The 19,457-nt window shown below is 43.8% G+C and overlaps 2 protein-coding genes across 2 annotated transcripts in view; both read right to left on the bottom strand.

The window, feature by feature from the left end:
- LOC104580236 (adenomatous polyposis coli protein) overlaps positions 1-4,552 on the bottom strand; it is a 76,239-nt gene extending 71,687 nt beyond the window's left edge. The window contains exon 1 of the mRNA XM_088529896.1: positions 4,404-4,552. The gene's annotated coding sequence lies outside the window, so the exon portion shown is untranslated. The remainder of the gene's footprint in view (positions 1-4,403) is intronic.
- Positions 1,719-13,462, bottom strand: LOC148593681 (uncharacterized). Its single transcript, XM_088529885.1, has 5 exons — positions 13,396-13,462; positions 9,049-9,965; positions 4,737-4,769; positions 4,404-4,655; positions 1,719-1,751 (listed from the first exon to the last, which is right to left on the bottom strand). The coding sequence occupies exons 1-5, from the start codon at positions 13,460-13,462 to the stop codon at positions 1,719-1,721; spliced, it is 1,302 nt and encodes a 433-aa protein (XP_088386011.1).
- Positions 13,463-19,457: the final 5,995 nt, after the last annotated feature.

Below are 19,457 nucleotides of genomic sequence, written 5' to 3'. Positions count from 1 at the left end.
AATAACAGAATGAATGAGGGTTGAAGGGACCTTTAGAGATCTAGTCCAACAGTCTGCTCAAACAAGGTCACCTAAAGCATATTGGCCAGACAGCCTTTGAATATCTCTGAGAACAGAGACTTCACAACATCTCTGGGCAACCTGTGCTGGTGTTCTGTCACCCTCACAGTCAAGATGTTTTTTCCCTTAAATTCAGGCATAATTTCCTGTGCTTCAGTTTGTGGTAGTTGCCTCTTGGCCTGTCACTGGTCACCACTGAAAAGAGTCTGGCCCCATCCTGACACTCACCCTTAAGGTACTTGTACACACTGATAAGATCCCCTCTCAATCTTCTCTTCTCTAGGCTAAAGAGGCCCAGCTCACTTAGTCTTTCCTCATAAGATAGATGCTCCAGTCCCTTAAACATCTTTGTCACTCTGTGCTGGACCCTCTCTAGAAGCTCCATGTCCCTCTTGTGCTGGGGAGCCCAGAACTGCACACAATACTTCAGGTGTGGCCTCACCAGAGCTGAATAGAGTGGCAGAATCCCCTCCCTTGCCCTGCTGGCAATACTCCTCCTGATGCAGGCCAGAATCCCATTGGTCTTCTTGGCCATGAGGGCACATGGCTGACTCATGGGTAACTTGTCAGCCAGAACTCCCAAATTCCTCTCTACAGAGCTGCTTTCCAGCAGGTCAACCCTAATCTGTACTGGTGTCTGGGGTTATTCCTCCCCAGGTGCAGGACCCTGCACTTGTCCTTATTGAACCTCATGAGGTTCCTCTCTGCCCAACTCTCCAACCTCTATAGGTCCCTCTGAATGGCAGCACAGCCCTCTAGAGTGTCAGCCACTCCACCCAATTCGGTATCATCTGCAAACTTGCAGAGGGGGCACTCTGTGCCCTCATTCAGGGCAGAAATATTCACTAAGGAATAAAATGAACAGGATTGGAGCCAATACTGACCCAGAGGGGACACCACTATATCTGCAGGCCTCCAGCTAGACTCTGTACCATTGATCTCAATCCTTTGAGCTCTGCCATTCAGTCAGTTTTACTACAGAAATAGATTGATTTTTATCAAGTCTTTAAGAGAAACATTGTTACATTATTTCACATAAGTAGACTTCATAATTGAGCATAAAAATTTACTTAAGTATGGTCTGTTCTTCTATAAGAGGTCAATAGTTCTATTCGCTTGTGAATAACCTGCATCTCTAAATAGCTTTACACTTACAGAAAGATACTTCAAAATGCTATTGATGCTTTTTGTTTGCTTGTTTACCATTTCTACAGGAGGCAAACTATTTTTGCTCCAATACAACTATATTAACTAACTCAAAAATGTTCTTGCTTGCTGAATTTTGATCAAGGTAAAGGCAAATAAATTCTCTGCAGTCTCAAAGTGTTCATATTTTTAAATTGCATAATAAAATATAAAAATATTTATAATAAATATTTTAAACTAGTGATAACAACTATTAAAACTAACCACCATCTAATGGACACAAATTAACATACTCATGAAACCCTATCAACCTTTTACTACAAATCAAATTAGCAGAGTACCCTTGTGATTACGTCCAAAAAATAGTATCAGAAGCACAATTATAGCATGTACAGATAATAAAAGCAAGCTGTTATTTCTTATTCTCTTTTTCTTCCCAACTCTCTCCTATAAGCTTCAATGGGAAATAGCACGCCCACACAACATCAGCTTCTGACATTTTGAGCGAATGCTTACTGTCCAAAGGCTTCATTCTCCAGCTGCACCTGATGCAACAAGACACAAGCATTCAACTAAAAATTAATGATTAATACTCAATAATCAAAATAAAGTTACATAACAGCACAGCATCAACTACTGTTGAAATCACTGGTACAGATCATTTTAACACTGTTTTAGCAAACTGGTAATTACAATCATAATCCAAGTTAATTAGGTTCAAAAATCCAGCAGAATTTCTGGTGTTTTGGTATGGCAGAAGTGGCAGAACTTTTGGTGTTTGGTAACAGGAGAAAATAAAGATAAGAGCTTACAGTAGACATGTTTTTGCTTTGCTAATATTGGCAATAAAGAAAACCTTGTCTGATGAAGATGATATGAATTTGAAAAGTAAACTACTGGAAGATCGATCTAAAGATGCATTTCAACTACCAGATTGCCACTTCCAAGCAGACCTTATGTATATTTATTATTTAGTACAGTCAGGTAGCTTTTTAAAAGCTACAATTGATATTTCCTTAAAAATTAAGTTTAAAAATAATCCTATAATAAAATGTTATCATTCATAGTATTGACATTCTCATTAAAGTGTGAAAAGTTATTGGTGTATGTTTTCTCTCTAGCTGCCTTATTTCAGTGCATTAATTCATTACTCATTCCATCACTGTCTCATAAATTACTAAAAATCACCCTGTGAAAACATGGCAACTTGATACAAAGAAAAGGTGGCAACACATTGTTTTCTACTGTCCAAACTCAATGGAGACCATTTGAAGGAGAATATTGCGAGGCCTAACCACAACCATAAGTAGATTCTCTCGAGTTTCAGATGTAGCGAGAAAAGATCGTGAATTTCTACTGCATAGCGCTATGAAACAACTTCTAAAGCATAGCTTGAAAGAAGAAAAATAAAATAACATGTATATATCAAACCAATTCCATGTTCTTACATAACATTAGTGATACTTCAGAACAACTTGCTACCATAAAATATTTCGAAAAGCACATATTTAGCAATTGCATTGATAATTTTATTTCTCATTCCTGAGCTGCTTAAAACAAGCAGGAAAAGTTAGCTACTATTAAAAAAAAAAAATCCAATCTTATTTTTAATCAAGGTAAGAATTTTCAAAATCTAGCCAAAAATCTTACTTTTTCCCATTTGACCATTACAGTATCCATAAAGTTTTATTATGAAATATGTTAATATTCAGTATTGAATTTGATCATGGAAGGACATAATACCCTAACCCAAGCTGACCAAAATAGTACGTGAAAGTTTATGTGCACAGTAGCACAGCACACTGTTGAAGGCATTACAACTTGACATTGTCTAGAAACTGCAATTGCAACATTAGCTACTTGATATTTTCTACAACAGATGTCTATGTATCAAAACTTCACATGAGCACATATTTAATTACACTTGCTAAAACATGTTCTTATTCATGGGTGTTTGCTTCTGGACTATATTTAGAAAACATTTTGTGTACTATCCCTGCTATTTTAAACCCTAAAGTGCAAAATTAAAAATATTTCATCAACTATATTGATTTCCTGAGTTTGTTTTTTTTTCTTTTCTTTTCCTCTTTACATTACTAAGTATAAACATATTTTGCCAAATTTTGCATTTATATTTATTTTGTAACCTAAAAAAAAAAAATCCAAGGAGAGCAAGTGCTTGCAATTGAAAGGTCTTTCTCATTGGGCAGAACTATTCTATAAACAGTCTTTATTGTAACTAGAGAAAAATAAACCTATCAAAGAAATTGAAACATAACAATGATCTCATGACATTCACTTTATCAAGTCTAGTATTTCTTGAGTGCTTAGGTTTGGATGAAACCACACGTCATACAATTTTTGACGAACACAGTTTAAAAATATAAGATTATAGCACCTGAAGACAATAGGGGAAAGAAAAAGGGCTCTTTGTCATGTCTATTAGAGTGACATAATCATAAGCAACCCCTGTCTAATCCTAGCCTACCAAAAATGATATTTCTACAAATGCTGTTACCTGGGATACAGCCTCCTGAAACAAAGCTTTCCAATCTGTGCTGGAGTGCAGAAGTTTTCCCTTGTTGATTAGCAGTTGGTAGAAGTACATACATGAAGTTAGCTTCTACAGTTCTTTTAATTTTTAGGAAAGTTAAAAGCTTCAAACAAATAAGTTATATAGTTTAGTAGCCTCCTTGAGTCTCTTCTCTTCTGCAGCTATACAATTAAACTTTTACAGAAATCTGATCTGCTTTGCTGTACATCCACTGCTGAGGCCGCAGTGACTCCAGACACAGGGACTGCAGCAAGACAGACCATTGTTATCCTGCCTTCACGGCCAGGAACCGGGAAGGAAATGCAGCAGGACACAGAGCTGCTGACAGGGAGCCCTAAGGTCAACGGCAGTCTAACAGGCAGCCGGAGGAGGATTTTGCAGGTAAAGATAAGGGGCTTAGCTTTTAAATATCTTTCTTTTTTTTCCTCTCTCTCTCCTCTCTCCCCTCCACAGAAGATGCCTTGCTCCTACCACGGCATTTGAGCTATCAGACACCTAAGCGCTTGTATGTACCCAGATTTTTAAAAGTATAAAAGCATAAAAGTCAGAACACGTTATACCACGACTAAAAGCTACTAACGGCTTTTTAAAACAAAGGGGCCACCCCCACAAGCCTGAGCGCCTCCCGCCGACAGACACTCACCTGCCTGCCGCGCACCCGCCAGCGCCGCCACGACTCCTCCGACGCCTCCTGCCGCCGAGCCGAGGTCGGCGCCCCCGGGACAGCCAGAAGGGGCAGCCAGCAGGGCCGAACACGCATATGGACCCGGCGGCCGCTCACCCTCCTCACCGGCAAGAAATGGCCCCCACTCCAGACCCACAGCTCCTTATGCCGCCAGCGGGCTCCGCCGTAGCCCCAGCCTCGCCCCACTCTCCTCTCCGCCTCAGCCCCCACCTGCCTCAGCGCCCAGCCACACCGTTAGAGAGAAGGGAAAAGAGGTCTCCACCCCACGAACCCAACCACCTCCTCACTCACTTCCTCCAACGAACTTCCCCACCGCCATTTTGCCTAGGAGAATGAAAAGAGAACGCGCAGGCGCAGCCAAGAAAAATCCGCCCTCAGCAACGCAGAAACTTACGCGCGGTGACGCGTGTACACGAGGGCGGGGGGCTTTTCCGCTTGCAGTATACACTTACTGTGCGCGGTGGGACGCTAGGTGAGGAGTGTATGTGGCGTGGTAGTTAATTGCCAACTGTTGCTTTCGTGGTCCCTGCTGAGGCGCTAGGCTAGAGCGGGTACAGAGCGCTGCCGGTGTCAATCAGTCAATCCAGCAGGTCAGTGAGACAGTTTCGCCTCACAGAAGAGGAGAGGTGTAGCATTGTGAAGCAGATGTAGGACTGGATCTCTCCTCAGCATTCCCAGTTGCAGACAATTCTTTAAGCTTTTGTACTATAGCTTTGACATCCTTAAGCCCCTCTTTTCAGACCTTTGTCACTAGCAGTCTCACTGCTTTCCTAACTACCTACTAGCTTTTGATGTATTTAAAGATCTTTTTGTCAGTTTGAGCATCCTTTGCAAGGTCCTTTTCAATTTATTTTTAAGCTCTAAACACGTTTATCCTAATCACTTCCTGTTTAGATTTGACCCGACGTGTTTTACAGGCTCCTCATTTGGACCTGGACTCCGCCCCCTCATTAGGATCAAAGAAATCACCTTACTAAGCCCATTCACACTCCTCTTCAGAGCCTATAATCAGAGATAATAGTAGCTTCTGTCAACCCCCCCTGTCAAACTAGGAGTGGTTTTGAGTGTTAATCTGAAATTTATAAAAATCTGGAACTTGCTGATGAGTAGCTGAGCCTGTGCATTTTATGTTTTGATATTGTTTACATTGTTGATTTTACTAATGAAGCTTTTCCAGGATTATTATCATTGGAATAAAATACAATAACCAACAGTTATACACAGTTCAGTACAAATTTAATTAGTAACATTTCATTTTTCTTGGGAAATATTGTTAATTTTTAGCTTCCTTTTGCAATAAACTAAGTCAACTATGGAGGTTTAAAATATTATACACAAAAGTAATAAATACTTATACTCTGATGCTTCTAAAAATAAAGAAAAATCCTTTCATAGCTGGAAGATAATTTATTTGAATATCAGTTTTAGCTGCAGTTTCTATCACTGCTGTGATTTCCACTTTTATATTTCAAGGGCCATAAAATTGTATTCTGCAAACCATGGTCACAAATAACTAACTACATGTGAACTGATACTAGTTTGACTAGTATAATGAAAATTAGTTTGGTGAACTAATGTTAGCTGCTCCATATAGTATATTTTATCTAATCAAATTATGTGTTAGAATGGATGTTTGAAAGACAATAGTTCTTGGTATATGATTTTCTAAGTTCAGTCCCCCTTAAATTCCCTTGCCTAAAAGCTAGATGATGACAATCATAAGTTAATTTCCTAAGGAATTTGGAATAAATCAAAGAGTGTCTCATTGTGTGACAGTATGAAAAAAAAAGTCTCAGGAAAAGCACACAGTAACCTTCCTCTTTATGAAAAGAGCAAAACTTTCAAAATGTTTTGAATCCAGTTTATGAGCATCTGTTTTCAAATAAACTGCATTTGTGTGTCAAGTGGAGAATTCTAACAATGAAAGCAATTAATGTTAAGAGGGAATTCATCTTACAGTGCACTACATTCAGGAAGACTGAAAATATAAGACATGGGAAATCATAAAGAAAGAAAAGGAAGAAAAATCATGAAAAATAAATACTAAAGGAATCATGAAAGAAAGAAAAAATAATAAAAAGAAAATCAAAGAAATCATTAAATATAGAGGAATGGTTAGAGAGCCGCGGACGTGGCTGCCCAGGCGGCCTGCTCAATTCCAGCCTTCAGGTTTCAGTGAAAGAACAAAGGGACTGCTAACTAGGAGATAAGAAAGTAGACCAAGGTCAGAGGGAATAAAAGAGCTGTTGAACTAAAAGGATGAGCTAAACAAGTAAGGGGGGCTGTAAGGGTCTTAGTTAGATCATTGTCTACCAATTAGGATCCTGTGTAATTACATCACTAACTGTTAGAATCATATAAATGTACTGCATGTAAGCTAATATAGGAAGTCAGTTCCAGCTTCTATGAAGTTGCTGTCTGGCATTCCTGACCCGCTCCAAGCTGCAACAAGTGGCGCCCGAACAGGGACCCGATTCCGAACAGGGACCGGTACAGGGACTTGGCACAACGGTGCGGGATTCCGGAAGACGACGTACGCGTGCAGCCGAGTGATCCGACCAAGACGGGGACCGGAGCGGGTAAGCTGGCCGTGATTGCGCACACGGAAAAGACGGCGTTGGGGGGCAAGAAGCTGGGGCCCGGGACGGAAAGACGGCGTCAGGGAAGGGCTAGAAGCAGAGACCCCGGTGTACGTACAAAATGGAGCGAGAAGCTGCTGTACAATTGCTGCTGGACTTATTAGCAAAGAGGGAGGCAGCAGTGAGCATGAAGAAGCTGTATGAGCTGTATAAATGGGCTAGAGACAAGGGACACTTGCAAAGCCCCAAGCTGCAGCGAGGGGGTTCTGAGCCCCACCATCGCCCAAAGGACATCACAGGGCCACCGCCGGATCGTGAGCCTCCCGAAGCTGCGAGCAGTGTACCTGTAAAAGCCTTTGCGAGCACTTCAGGACCGGGACCGCCACGCCACCGAAAACCTCTGGTGTCTGGAGATCCATTGCCAACCCCCCCGCCCGCGTCCTCATCTGTGCCTGTGGCGCCTGCACTGCCTGTGCCTCCACTCCCGGACCACCCCGTCGTGCCTAAGAACGGCCCGGCTGGGTCCAGGACTTGTTAGATCACCTTGAAAAAAGGAGAAGGGGGGCCGGGGAAGAAAAGGCGAATGAGATCAAGGAGACTTATGTTGCTGAGGACTTGACAACAGCCAGGAGGGAGGTGCAGAGGAATTTGATTCATCTTTTAAAAGTGGGGGTTGTAGAACTGTAATGCTTTAAGTGAGGACGGAAACCGTTATTAGGGCTATTGTTTCTATTTGCTATGTTCATCTCTATTATGAGTTGTATCCTTTGTATATTGATGCTGACACGAGGTATGGTCGAAAACTGGAAATTCGTATGATCTGTAGAGTCATAAAACTATTGTGCGAAATAGAATCCAAGATCTTGAGAAAGAAGATGTTTGCCTGCCCAGGCTGAGAGATAAGGAGCATGGAGGTGGCTGCTCAGCCAGGCTCAGAGCCGACCTCCTCCAAAAGCAGCTGAAGGCGGCTGCTCGACCGGGCTTGTAGCCAACTTAACTACAAACATCCTCTAAAATAGTTTGAAGGTCAAACACCCGAGAGGGAGGGAGATGAGAAAGGCAGGACCCTCAGACTGACGACTGGGACAATTTACTGGTATGCGCACCTGCGCACCCAGGAGGGAAGGTTATGTGACTGAAGGCGGAGTTTGTCCGCCCCCCGGTCTGCCTGCTGGCACGTACTGGCCCTACGTGGCAGGATGCACCGGGCTGAAACAGACAGTGGAGAGAGAAAAGGGGAGGGGGTGAGACTCCTAACACCGAGGCCCATGTTGTCTCTGCGGGAACGCCCGCTGAGTTAGGAGCCTGTCAGCAACCCTCTAATCTGCCAACTCGAGAGAATGTTCAGTCTCAGTGTCCTGCCGACAAGTATTACCTCACGAGTAATTAGGCATACTTTGCTTCTTTTGTTAGGTCCGGTTTTCGAATTGACAGAGGCAAACACCATCGATATATTGTGCCTTTTTAATAATAGAAGAAAGATAATAAGTATTACTAGCTAGCTGGGGTCCGGGCTTTCCCACGCAGGGGTCACACCACGGACCCCGACCGCTTCGGTCGTCCCTCTTTTATACCGTTTTTACCCCAAAAATGTTCCCCCTCCCGTTTTCCTGTTCTTCTTTCATGTCAATGTTATCTATATTTTATTGCTGACTGGGACACCTCTGGATAAGCAACCCCTCCATGCAGATCATCCCATCTTGCCATATATCAGGAGTCTTTGTAGATAGGCGACCCCTTCATGCAGAACGTCCTGACCTGCCATATATCAGGAGTCCTTGCAGATAGGCAACCCCTCCATGCAGAGCCACCTGTCCTGCCATTTATCAAGAATTCTTGCACTCTGAGACTAAGTATTGACTAGATTATTAGTACACTCTACATTAACTATTTAATCCCTACATTCCCCCCTTTTTCTTTTGCTAATATCAGAGAATCCTTTCTCGATCCTTCTGAGTTTGTCGCATAAGCATTATATGCATAGAATTAACTCGATTTGTAGCTTTTTCCATTACTCCCATTACACATTTCCACATTATACAGATACACAGTAACAGTAATAACAGAATTACAAATACGCGCAATCCTTCTTTTATCAGTCCTGATATCCATCCAGGTAGTTCCCCAAACAATGACTTTAGCCATTCGTCTATTAGTCCTTCCCCTCGTGTTATCTTTTGAGTATGTTCCCTGAGCCAGTGCAATCGTTGCTGAATCGATTGGCTATGATCAGACAGGTTAAAACAACATAGTCCTTCAAACTCCTCACATCCATGTCCATGCACGAGGAGCAAGAAGTCTATAGCTGCTCTATCCTGTAGTAATGCATGCCGCAGGCTGTTCTGGTCGAGCAGGAGTTGTTCCAATACCTCGGTAGTTACATTTGCTTGCTTTTCACTCCAACAGGCTAATTTTGAAAGTTCTCTTAATGCGTTCCCTGCTGCGGCTCCTGGTACAAAAATTGCTAAAGCTACCCGCGCAGTTACAGATATTAATTGTACATTGTCATCACACTCCGGAGTTAGACCAATAGAGCGCCTTTGCCTCCTTTGTTCCTGTTCCAGAGTTAGTAATTTAGCCCGAGAAGGTGCAATCATCGCTAGCTGCCCTAAGTAGCATGGCCCTCCATATGCTCTTTTTGGTATTCCTTGCCATGCCCTATCCCCACAGATCAGGAATATCCCGTCTGGCAAGGCTTTTGCAGTGTCATTATTCCATAGCAGCGTTTGATGCACCTTACCACCAGGTCTCCCATCTAAATCTCCTCCATATGCTCCAAGCGCTTCCCAACTTGGGATACACACCTCCTCCTCGTCATCATAAGGAGACTTTTCGCATCTGGGGGGTCCCTTGGAGTGATTTTGCCCACAGAATATTCCAACTGGGTACCAGTCGAATATTGGGTCCGGGGATACATCTGTCCAACCTGTAACTTCCCACCCTAGAAATTTAAGAGTTTCTTTACCATACCTAGTCGTCTGTGCCAAGAGTCTTGAGGCCCCTTTTTCTCCAAAAAATTTATCCCCAAACATAAAACAAGTTTGGGTCCAATTATCAGAGCTATTTCCAATTGCTTGTGCTCCCATCAAATTGAGCTCTTGGGGGTCCCAAGGCAATGAAGTATGTAATCCCTTAATTAACCTTACAGCACATTCCGAGGCATTTACTACTCCTGAACAGTTTCCCGTAGATACCTTTTTAAAACTGTTGTCATCAAATCCCGGCTTCCCAAACAAGCAAGTTCTGAATGGATTATTAGCGGTGGTGAGGGACAGGCAGAATTCCTGATTCCCCGTGTTATTTGCCCAAGTCACCCACATATTACTCCTTTCTTCTATGTTATATATTCCACTAGAACACTTCAGAATCGTAATTAGCAGGACCATAATTACCCAAATTGTGTTACTGTACATTTCTCCTAATTAATTTCAATTTCAGAGGATTGTTGCTATTCCTTCGGACCTCCCACTCCTCTGCTTTCTTCTGCTCTTCTTTATTCAGCTTCCGGACGTGGGAATGGTGAATCCAATGTCCTATGCCATTGACCTTAACGGCGGTAGGTGTTACTAAAATTACTACGTAAGGTCCTTTCCATCTGCTTTCTAATGTTTTTGGGTTATGCCTTTTTACCCACACCCAATCTCCAGGTTCGATATCCACTTCTGACCCCTTCTGGTTTCTTTTATACCAATCTTGTAGTAACGGGAATAACTCATCTTGTATTTCTTTTAAGATTTGCATCTCTTTCCCCACTCCTGAGTTCTTAGTTATTCCTTTCCTTATATCTAACGGATATACTGGGGGCAGGGTCCCAAACATTATTTCAAATGGTGTAAATTCTAATACGTATGGAGTTATCCAGACCCGGTAAAGGGCAAAAGGTAGCATTGTTACCCAGTTCTCTGCAGTTTCTTTTATTAGCTTAGCAAGGGTTTCCTTTAAAGTTCTGTTCATCCTTTCCACCTGACCCGAACTTTGAGGATTATATGCGCAATGTAATTTCCAGTTTGTTCCCAGTGCTCGGGCTAATTCCTGTGTAATCCTTGCCACAAAAGCTGGTCCATTATCAGACCCAATGCTCACCGGTATCCCATATCTGGGGATTATTTCTTCCAAAAGTATTTTCGCTACCACCTGGGCTGTTTCTTGTTTAGTGGGAAAGGCCTCTACCCACCCCGAAAAGGTGTCTACTAATACCAACAGATATCTATACCCATATTTACCTGGTTTTATTTCCGTAAAATCTACTTCCCAATGCCTTCCAGGTTCACCACCTCTTTCCCTTATACCTTCATGCACTTTTCTGACCCTTGATGGCTTCATTTCCTGACACGCTTGACACCCCTCTATTATCCCTCTTAATATTCTCCTCTGATCTTGGAATCTCAACCCGAACTTTTCTATTAACAGTCCCATTTTTCTTTCCCCCAAGTGTGTGGTACTGTGTAACTGCTGCGCCATCTTCTGTCCCATCTGTTTAGGAATTAACATTCTTCCATCTGTATCGTAATATCCTTCTCCTGCACTTTGCTTTTCTGCAACCTTTTGAATCCACTCCCTCTCCTCCGGGGTGTATTCGTCCTCCCCAATTTCCTCATCTTCTCTTAAAGTGTTGTTAGTCAGGGCTAGTACCTTCTGTATTTGTCCTTCTAACGCAGCTCGCCGGGCTGCAATATCTGCAGCTGCATTTCCTTTGCTTATTGTATCGGTTTTCTTCTGATGTCCTAAGGTATGCACAATTGCTACTGCTTTTGGTTTCTGCAAAGCTGACAGCAAGTGCAAAACCTCTTCTTTGTTTCGGATTTCTTTTCCTGCGGAGGTAAGAAATCCCCTTTCTCTGTATATTGCTCCGTGTATATGCACTGTCCCATATGCGTAGTGACTATCTGTATAAATCGTCACTCGCTCTCCTTCTGCCATTTCTAGTGCTTTAGCCAAGGCTATCAGTTCTGCTCTCTGAGCCGAAGTGCCGTCTGGTAAACGCTGGCTCCAAACTATTTCTCCTTTCTGATTTACCACTGCAGCTCCCACCCTTCTTTTTCCTTGCTCGACCAAGCTGCTTCCATCTGTAAACCACACTTTCCCTCCTTGTAGCGGCTCATCCTTTAAATCTTCCCGCACTGTCGTAGTCTCAGCTAACGCCTCCTGACAATTATGCACAGGTGTTTCATACTCTGGGTTAAGTAGGAGAGTGGCTGGATTTAAAGTCATTGGGGACGTATACATAATTCTTTCTGAGTTTAAAAGCAAGGCTTGATAATGAGTCAGCCTAGCATTTGTTATCCATCTTTCAGGCGGTTGTTTGAGTAATGCCTCTACGTAATGAGGAGCTGTTACATACAGTTTTTGCCCAAATGTGAGTTTGTCTGCGTCCTTAACCATCATTGCCACGGCTGCAATAATTCTAAGGCACGAGGGCCACCCTGTGGCGACTGGGTCTAATTTCTTTGATAAGTACGCCACTATCCTTTTCCAAGGTCCCTGCTTCTGCGTTAGCACTCCCTTAGCAATTCCTGCTTTTTCGCTCACATATAAATGGAAATCCTTGGCTGGGTCCGGGAGTGCAAGTGCAGGGGCCTCTAGCAGGGCTAATCTCAGTTCCTCAAAGGATTTTCTCATAGCTTCTGTCCACTGCCAGTCTGGTTTCTCTCGACTCGCCTCATACAGAGGTTTCGCTTTTTCTGCAAACCCAGGTATCCACAAACGGCAGTATCCTACTGTCCCCAAGAATTCTTGGACCTCCCTTGGAGATCTGGGTTCCTGAGTTCGAAGAACAGTCTCTTTCATGGCATCAGTTAGCCATCTCCTACCATCTCGTATCTTATATCCCAGATATGTTACTTCAGGACTACATAGCTGAGCTTTCTTAGCAGTAACTCAGTAGCCCAGTTTATTTAATTCTTGCAACAACTTCCTCGTACCTTCCTCGCACTCCTCTTTCGTTCTTGCTGCTAGCAGCAGATCATCCACATACTGAAGCAATTTCACACTAGGATTCTGTCTCCTGAATTCACTCAGATCTTCCTGCAGTATTTCATTAAATAAAGTCGGTGAATTTTTGAACACTTGTGGTAATCGGGTCCAAGTTAACTGACCCTTGTATCCGCTCTCGGGATCTTCCCATTCAAAAGCAAACATTTCCTGGCTCTGTTCCGTCAGGGGGATGGTAAAAAATGCATCCTTTAAGTCTAAAACCGTATACCATCCCATATCTGGTGGCATTGTACTTAACAGAGTGTATGGATTCGGGACCGTAGGATGCACATCCTCCACTCTTTTATTAACTTCTCTCAGATCTTGAACTGGCCTGAAATCTCCTCCGGGCTTCTTTACTGGCAATAGAGGAGTATTCCACGGAGATTTGCATTTACGCAGAATGCCAGCTTTCAGTAGCCTTTTAATATGCTTCACTATCCCTTGTCGAGCTTCAGGGGTCATTGGGTACTGTTTAACCCTAGTCGGGTGAGCTCCTGGTTTTAATTCCACGACCAGAGGAGTTTTCCCTTTAACCTCTCCTACTCCCGAATTCTCTGCCCATACTTCTGGGAGTTCCCTCATCCATTTTTGAGTTTCTGGTCCAATTTCTTCCTTCCTCTCTTCATACAGTCTATATTTGTCCTCTAATCTAACGGTCAAGACCTGTATCGGTCGTCCTTCCTGGTCATTGATTTTTATCCCATTGTCCTCGAAATATATCCTTACCCTCAATTTGGTTAAGAGATCCCGGCCCATTAAGGGTACCGGACTCTCCGGTATATACAGGAATGAGTGTGTGATTTGTCTATTAGCTACATCTATCTTCCTTTCTGATGTCCACCGATATACCTTGCTCCCATTTACCCCTCGTACTCGAGTTTTCCTTGTCGATAGTTTCCCCGCTGCTTTATTTATTACTGAGTATTCAGCCCCTGTGTCTACCAGAAATTTTACACGTTTCCCTTCCATTTCTAATTCTACCCAAGACTCGGGGAAGGGTTCCGAGTCCCGGCCCCTTCAGTCGCTATCTTCTTTTGCCACCAGTACTCTAGGTGGCCTCCTTTCTCTCTTTTCCGGACACTCATTTTTCCAATGTCCTTTCTTCCTGCAAGTTGCACATTGATTCCTTCCTAACCGTACCCCAACTCCTCTAGGGGGTGGTGGTCCCCTTCTCTGCCTCTCAGATTTTTCCCCTGCTTCAAAAAATACTCTAGCCATTTCCCTTTGGTGTCTCCGATCTTCCCTTCTTATTCTTTCCTGTTTTTCTTCTGGAGTCTCCCTGTTGTTGTACACTTTCTCTGCTACCTTTAAAAGATCCTGTAAAGTTTTCTCCCCCAAACTCTTTTGCAATTTCTTTCTTATATCTGGTGCAACTTGATTTACAAATGCCAAAATGACAGCTGCCCGATTCTCCTCCTTCATAGGATCTAAAGGAGCGAATTGTCTAAACGCCTCTAATATCCTCTCTAAGAAAGCGGCAAGATTTTCCTCGGCTTCCTGCCTGACAGCATTTACTTTAGCTAAGTTAGTAGGTTTACGCGCTGCCGCCCGCAACCCTGCCATCAACGTTTGCCGGTATGTTCGGAGATGCTCCCTACCTTCAGGTTGTTCAAAATCCCACGGTGGTCTTACCAATGGGAATCCTTCATCGATAAGGTTCGGTTGCCCGGTGGGTCTCCCATCTTCTCCCGGCACCAACTTTCGCGCCTCGGCCAGGATCCTTTCACGCTCCTCGGTCGTAAACAGCACTTTTAAAAGCTGCTGACAGTCATCCCAGGTAGGGTTATGTGTAAACAAGATGGATTCTAATAAATTGATTAACGCCCCCGGCTTCTCGGAGAAGGAGGGGTTTTGACTTCTCCAATTATACAAATCACTAGAAGAGAATGGCCAGTATTGATACGTACGCTGTCCCTGTGGCCCAGTTGTTCCAATCGTCCTAACTGGGAAGGCATGGGTGGTACTTGATACTCCCTCTTCCTCTTCTCTCTGATGAGATCGTGTCCCATATGCGGGACCCCTATCTTCCCTTCTCTCCCTTCCTTGATCACTACAATTACTCGCCTCCCTTCGTGCCTCAGGCGGAGGTGCGTAAAGGGGGGGGTTATGCCTGCTTTCTTTGTTCAATATTTCTGGATATAAGGTCGAATCTGATAGTACTGCCTTTTTCTCCTCCTTTTTCATTACGTAAATATCAATTTTTCCGTCTTTTCTACCCTCTCCCGAAAGAGGTTTCAGCCATGGGGGTGGATACAGAACCAAGTCCTCCCATGTGATTATATATGGAAATTGATCTGGGTGCCCTTCCGACCCAGGTCTCATTATAACCTCTTTTACTTTCCTTACTAATTCTAAATCTGAACTCCCTTCTCTCGGCCAGCCTACATCAAAACTTGGCCATTCACTTTTACAAAATATCTCCCACCGATGTTTATACACTTCTACAGACAAATTACGTGCCCGACGTTTAACATATCCAAAATGATTTAGCGTTAATGACAAAGGAGTAGATTTTCCTTGTCCCATTGTGTCAATTTCGTCACTCAAAACTAAAATCAACACAACTGTCAGTAAACCAGTAAAGGTGATTATTAAAATACCTCGCCCTTCCCAGACCGGTCTCCCCTCATCAAGGAGAAACGGTATTCCCAACCAACCGCCCTTTCTTTTTCTGGGAGTCCGAGGGACGTCTCCCTCGGGCTCCAGCCGACAATCCTTTGGTGCGTCCACCTGGATTACCGTCAGCTCACCACCACAGGTCTCCCCTGACCTATTATCTTTCTCTATTTCTTTTTCCTCTCCTGCATTCGAATCCCGGACGAGCCCCCAAATGTTAGGTCCGGTTTTCGAATTGACAGAGAAAGAGGCAAACACCATCGATATATTGTGCCTTTTTAATAATAGAAGAAAGATAATAAGTATTACTAGCTAGCTGGGGTCCGGGCTTTCCCACGCAGGGGTCACACCACGGACCCCGACCGCTTCGGTCATCCCTCTTTTATACCGTTCTTACCCCCAAAATGTTCCCCCTCCCGTTTTCCTGTTCTTCTTTCATGTCAATGTTATCTATATTTTATTGCTGACTGGGACATCTGGATAAGCAACCCCTCCATGCAGAACATCCTGACTTGCCATATATCAGGAGACCTTGTAGATAGGCAACCCCTTCATGCAGAACATCCTGACTTGCCATATATCAGGAGTCCTTGCAGATAGGCAACCCCTCCATGCAGAGCCACCTGTCCTGCCATTTATCAAGAATTCTTGCACTCTGAGACTAAGTATTGACTAGATTATTAGTACACTCTACATTAACTATTTAATCCCTACATTCCCTACACTCTACATTAACTATTTAATCCCTACACTTTAACGTGCTTTCACCTGAATAGCCGTAGCCACTTTGTTCTGTGTGATTATTGCTGAATCCCAAACCCATTCGCAACCTAATTGGCAACGAGGATGGGATTCGGCAATTGAGACAGTGGAACTCGCTAGTGGAGTGCACAGCTACGTGAGGTCGTGCCACTGGATAGAAACTGTGTTTGTGCTGTTTGTGTCTGTGGTCTTTAGATCTTTATTGTGTAATATATATATCAACAGAGAGGGCTGAATAAGCACAACAGGAAAGTGAAGAATTTGAAAGCGGGAAAGCCAGGAATAACTCAGACTATGGCATCCCCCCCCCCCCCGCCACCAGTGGAGGACTGGGAGCCGTACTCTGACTTGTATCCTTGGAAAGAGACTAGGGAAGTACTTCTGCATGGGAAACAAGAATGAAGCGACGGCCAAGCTCCAGTGCAACTGGCACGGAAGGACCTGCAACAGTCCTTACCAATTGTAAAAGCCTCAATGCTACTGGAGCGGGAGCCTCCTTAATATACAGAAATCCCAAGCAATTTCTGGGGAGGAAACCAAATTGAAGCTATGCAAACATAAATAGAAATGGAAATCGAGAACCTTTCAAAATGATTGGGACATCTTAATAATCGATTTGAAAGATTGTTTTTTCACCATACTATTGCATCCTGAGGACCATGACATAGTGGAACGTATGAACCAAACACTGAAATGCCAGCTATTAAAAAAAAAAAAAAAGGAGGAGAATTGGGAATTATGCCTGCAGAAAAATTGGCAAGAGCAGAATATGTTTTAAATTTTTGAGATTACCCCAGGACAGCCTAGTCCCTCTGATGGTCAAACACAGGGCTGGGCTAAAGGGAGCCCTGACAGAAGTAAAGTCGGGTCCGTGTAAGGTGATGCTGAGAGACTGGGACACGGGAAAAGGGACGGGACCTTTGGACTTGATAACCTGGGGAAAAGGGTATGCTTGTATCGTTACAGATGCTGGAACCAGATGGGTGCCAGCAAAATGGGTGAGACCTTGGCTGGAAGCAAACTTGCATACATCAGATGTAGCAGGCAAGCAGCCGGTACCCTAGCTGTGGAAAGTGTGAACCTGCAGAAGAACAACATGAGAGGAAGAAGTGTTACTGTTATTATTAGCTGTATATTGTGTCTGTTAGGAGGTAATGTTACTTTTAACGCTGCTATAGAAGCTGATGCTACTTTTAACACTAATGGATATGTTATGCTTCTTAGGCATATTGTTAATTATACCCAAATTAAGAGTTGTTGGTTTTGTGGGACAGCAGACCAATTTGATGCACTGGTGTTAGGTATTCCTTTAAACAACTGAACAGTGTTGTAGAGCGACAAGAAAAGGATCTTAATAAGCTTCAGGCAGAGGTGGAAGATCTTGAAGAAAGGAACAGAAGTGTCCAGGCAGCACTTGACAGTGCTTACAAGGAACTTGCAGATCTTCATAAAGCTAATGCCACAAAGGACAGTGAGGCACAAGAGGCAGCCCTAAGTCAGGAAATGAAGGCAAAGGAAGAACTTGGTTTAGCTTTGGAGAAGGCCCAGGATGAGGCACGGCAGCAACAAGAAGCTTTGGCGATTCAGGTGGCAGACCTGCGGCTAGCGCTGCAACGTGCAGAACAACAGGCAGCAAGAAGAGAGGACTACTTACGGCAGGAAATCAGTGAACTACAACAGAGACTGCAAGAAGAGGAGAGTCGGAACCAAGAACCGAGCCAAGGTGTTACATCTGCTACACGGCCACTGCTTCGGCAGATAGAAAATTTGCAAGCCATGCTGGGAGCGCAAACCTCCTTGTGGGAAAAATTGGAAAAGAATCTTTCCGACAGACTTGGTGAATCTCAAGCCCTTTTGGCAGCAGCTGCCGAAAGAGAACGGGCTGCAACAGAAGAACTTCTTTCTACTAAAGTTCAGATGTCTTCTACTGAATCCCAGAATAGTCTTTTAAGGCAAGAAAATGCTCGTCTCCAGGCTCAACTAGAAGGGGAGAGAAACAGACTGAAGAAAATGGAAAATGAGAACAGTAGATACGAGGTTGAACTGGAAGGTCTCAAAGTTGAGTATGCAAAAACCCTTGAGGAGGCAAGAGGGGAAAAGGAATGGTGTAACGGAAATGTTACCCACAATACGGGAACTATCCTGCCTAGGAAGCTTCCCACCGGGTGGTTTTTGATATGTGGGAACCAAGCTTGGGCTGGCATTCCGTCCCAGCCTATGGGTGGGCTTTGCACATTTGGTCGGCCTTGGTATGATTTGGCCACATGGCCCTCCGGGGAACAGCAAGACCCTATTAAGGCGATCAGAAAGAGCAGCGAACTCTCTTAGCTCAGAATGTGAGGATAGCGTTGATCTCTGGAGCACTTGGGAGGTCGTAGCAGCGTCCTTCTTCGTCCCCGGGATATCAGCCACACGGGCACACTGAAATATTGAGCTCCTTGCCTGCTAGGCCTTGAAACAAGCGAATGCAACAAGTACTGGGCTTAGTGAGCTGTCAGATGATTTAACCCAGGTACAACATGCTGTACTGCAAAACTGTGCCGCTATTGATTTCCTGCTTCTTGCTCACGGACATGGGTGTCAGGACTTTGACGGCATGTGCTGCATGGACTTGAAGGATCATTTGGCAGCCATACACCGCCAGATCCACGACTTGATCAAGCATACGGAGAAAGTAACAAAGGATGTGGGATTTTTCGGTCTAGACGGACTAACGGACTGGTTAGGAATTGGGGGATGGATAAAATCGTTGATGAAATCGCTGTTAATGTTGTTACTATGGGGACTGTTGCTTGTAATTGGCTTAATGATTGCTTGTACCTGTTTGCGCGCTTTAATGTCACGTTTGTTAACTGCTTTTTCACGCAATCCGAATCTGACACCTCAAGGCTGGCTTGCTTCCCGGGGTCACCTAATCTAAAGAAAAAGGGGGAATTATAGAGGAATGGTTAGAGAGCCGCGGATGTGGCTGCCCAGGCGGCCTGCTCAATTCCAGCCTTCAGGTTTCAGTGAAAGAACAAAGGGACTGCTAACTAGGAGATAAGGAAGTAGACCAAGGTCAGAGGGAATAAAAGAGCTG

The sequence above is a fragment of the Tinamus guttatus genome, unplaced genomic scaffold (genome assembly GCF_059628265.1).
Source record: "Tinamus guttatus ecotype Peru unplaced genomic scaffold, ASM5962826v1 Tinamus_guttatus_pri_ptg000355l, whole genome shotgun sequence".
In the NCBI taxonomy this organism is placed as follows: Eukaryota; Metazoa; Chordata; class Aves; order Tinamiformes; family Tinamidae; genus Tinamus; species Tinamus guttatus.
The sequence above is the reverse complement of the archived record's forward strand: the minus strand, read 5'-3'. Positions and strand labels throughout refer to the sequence as shown.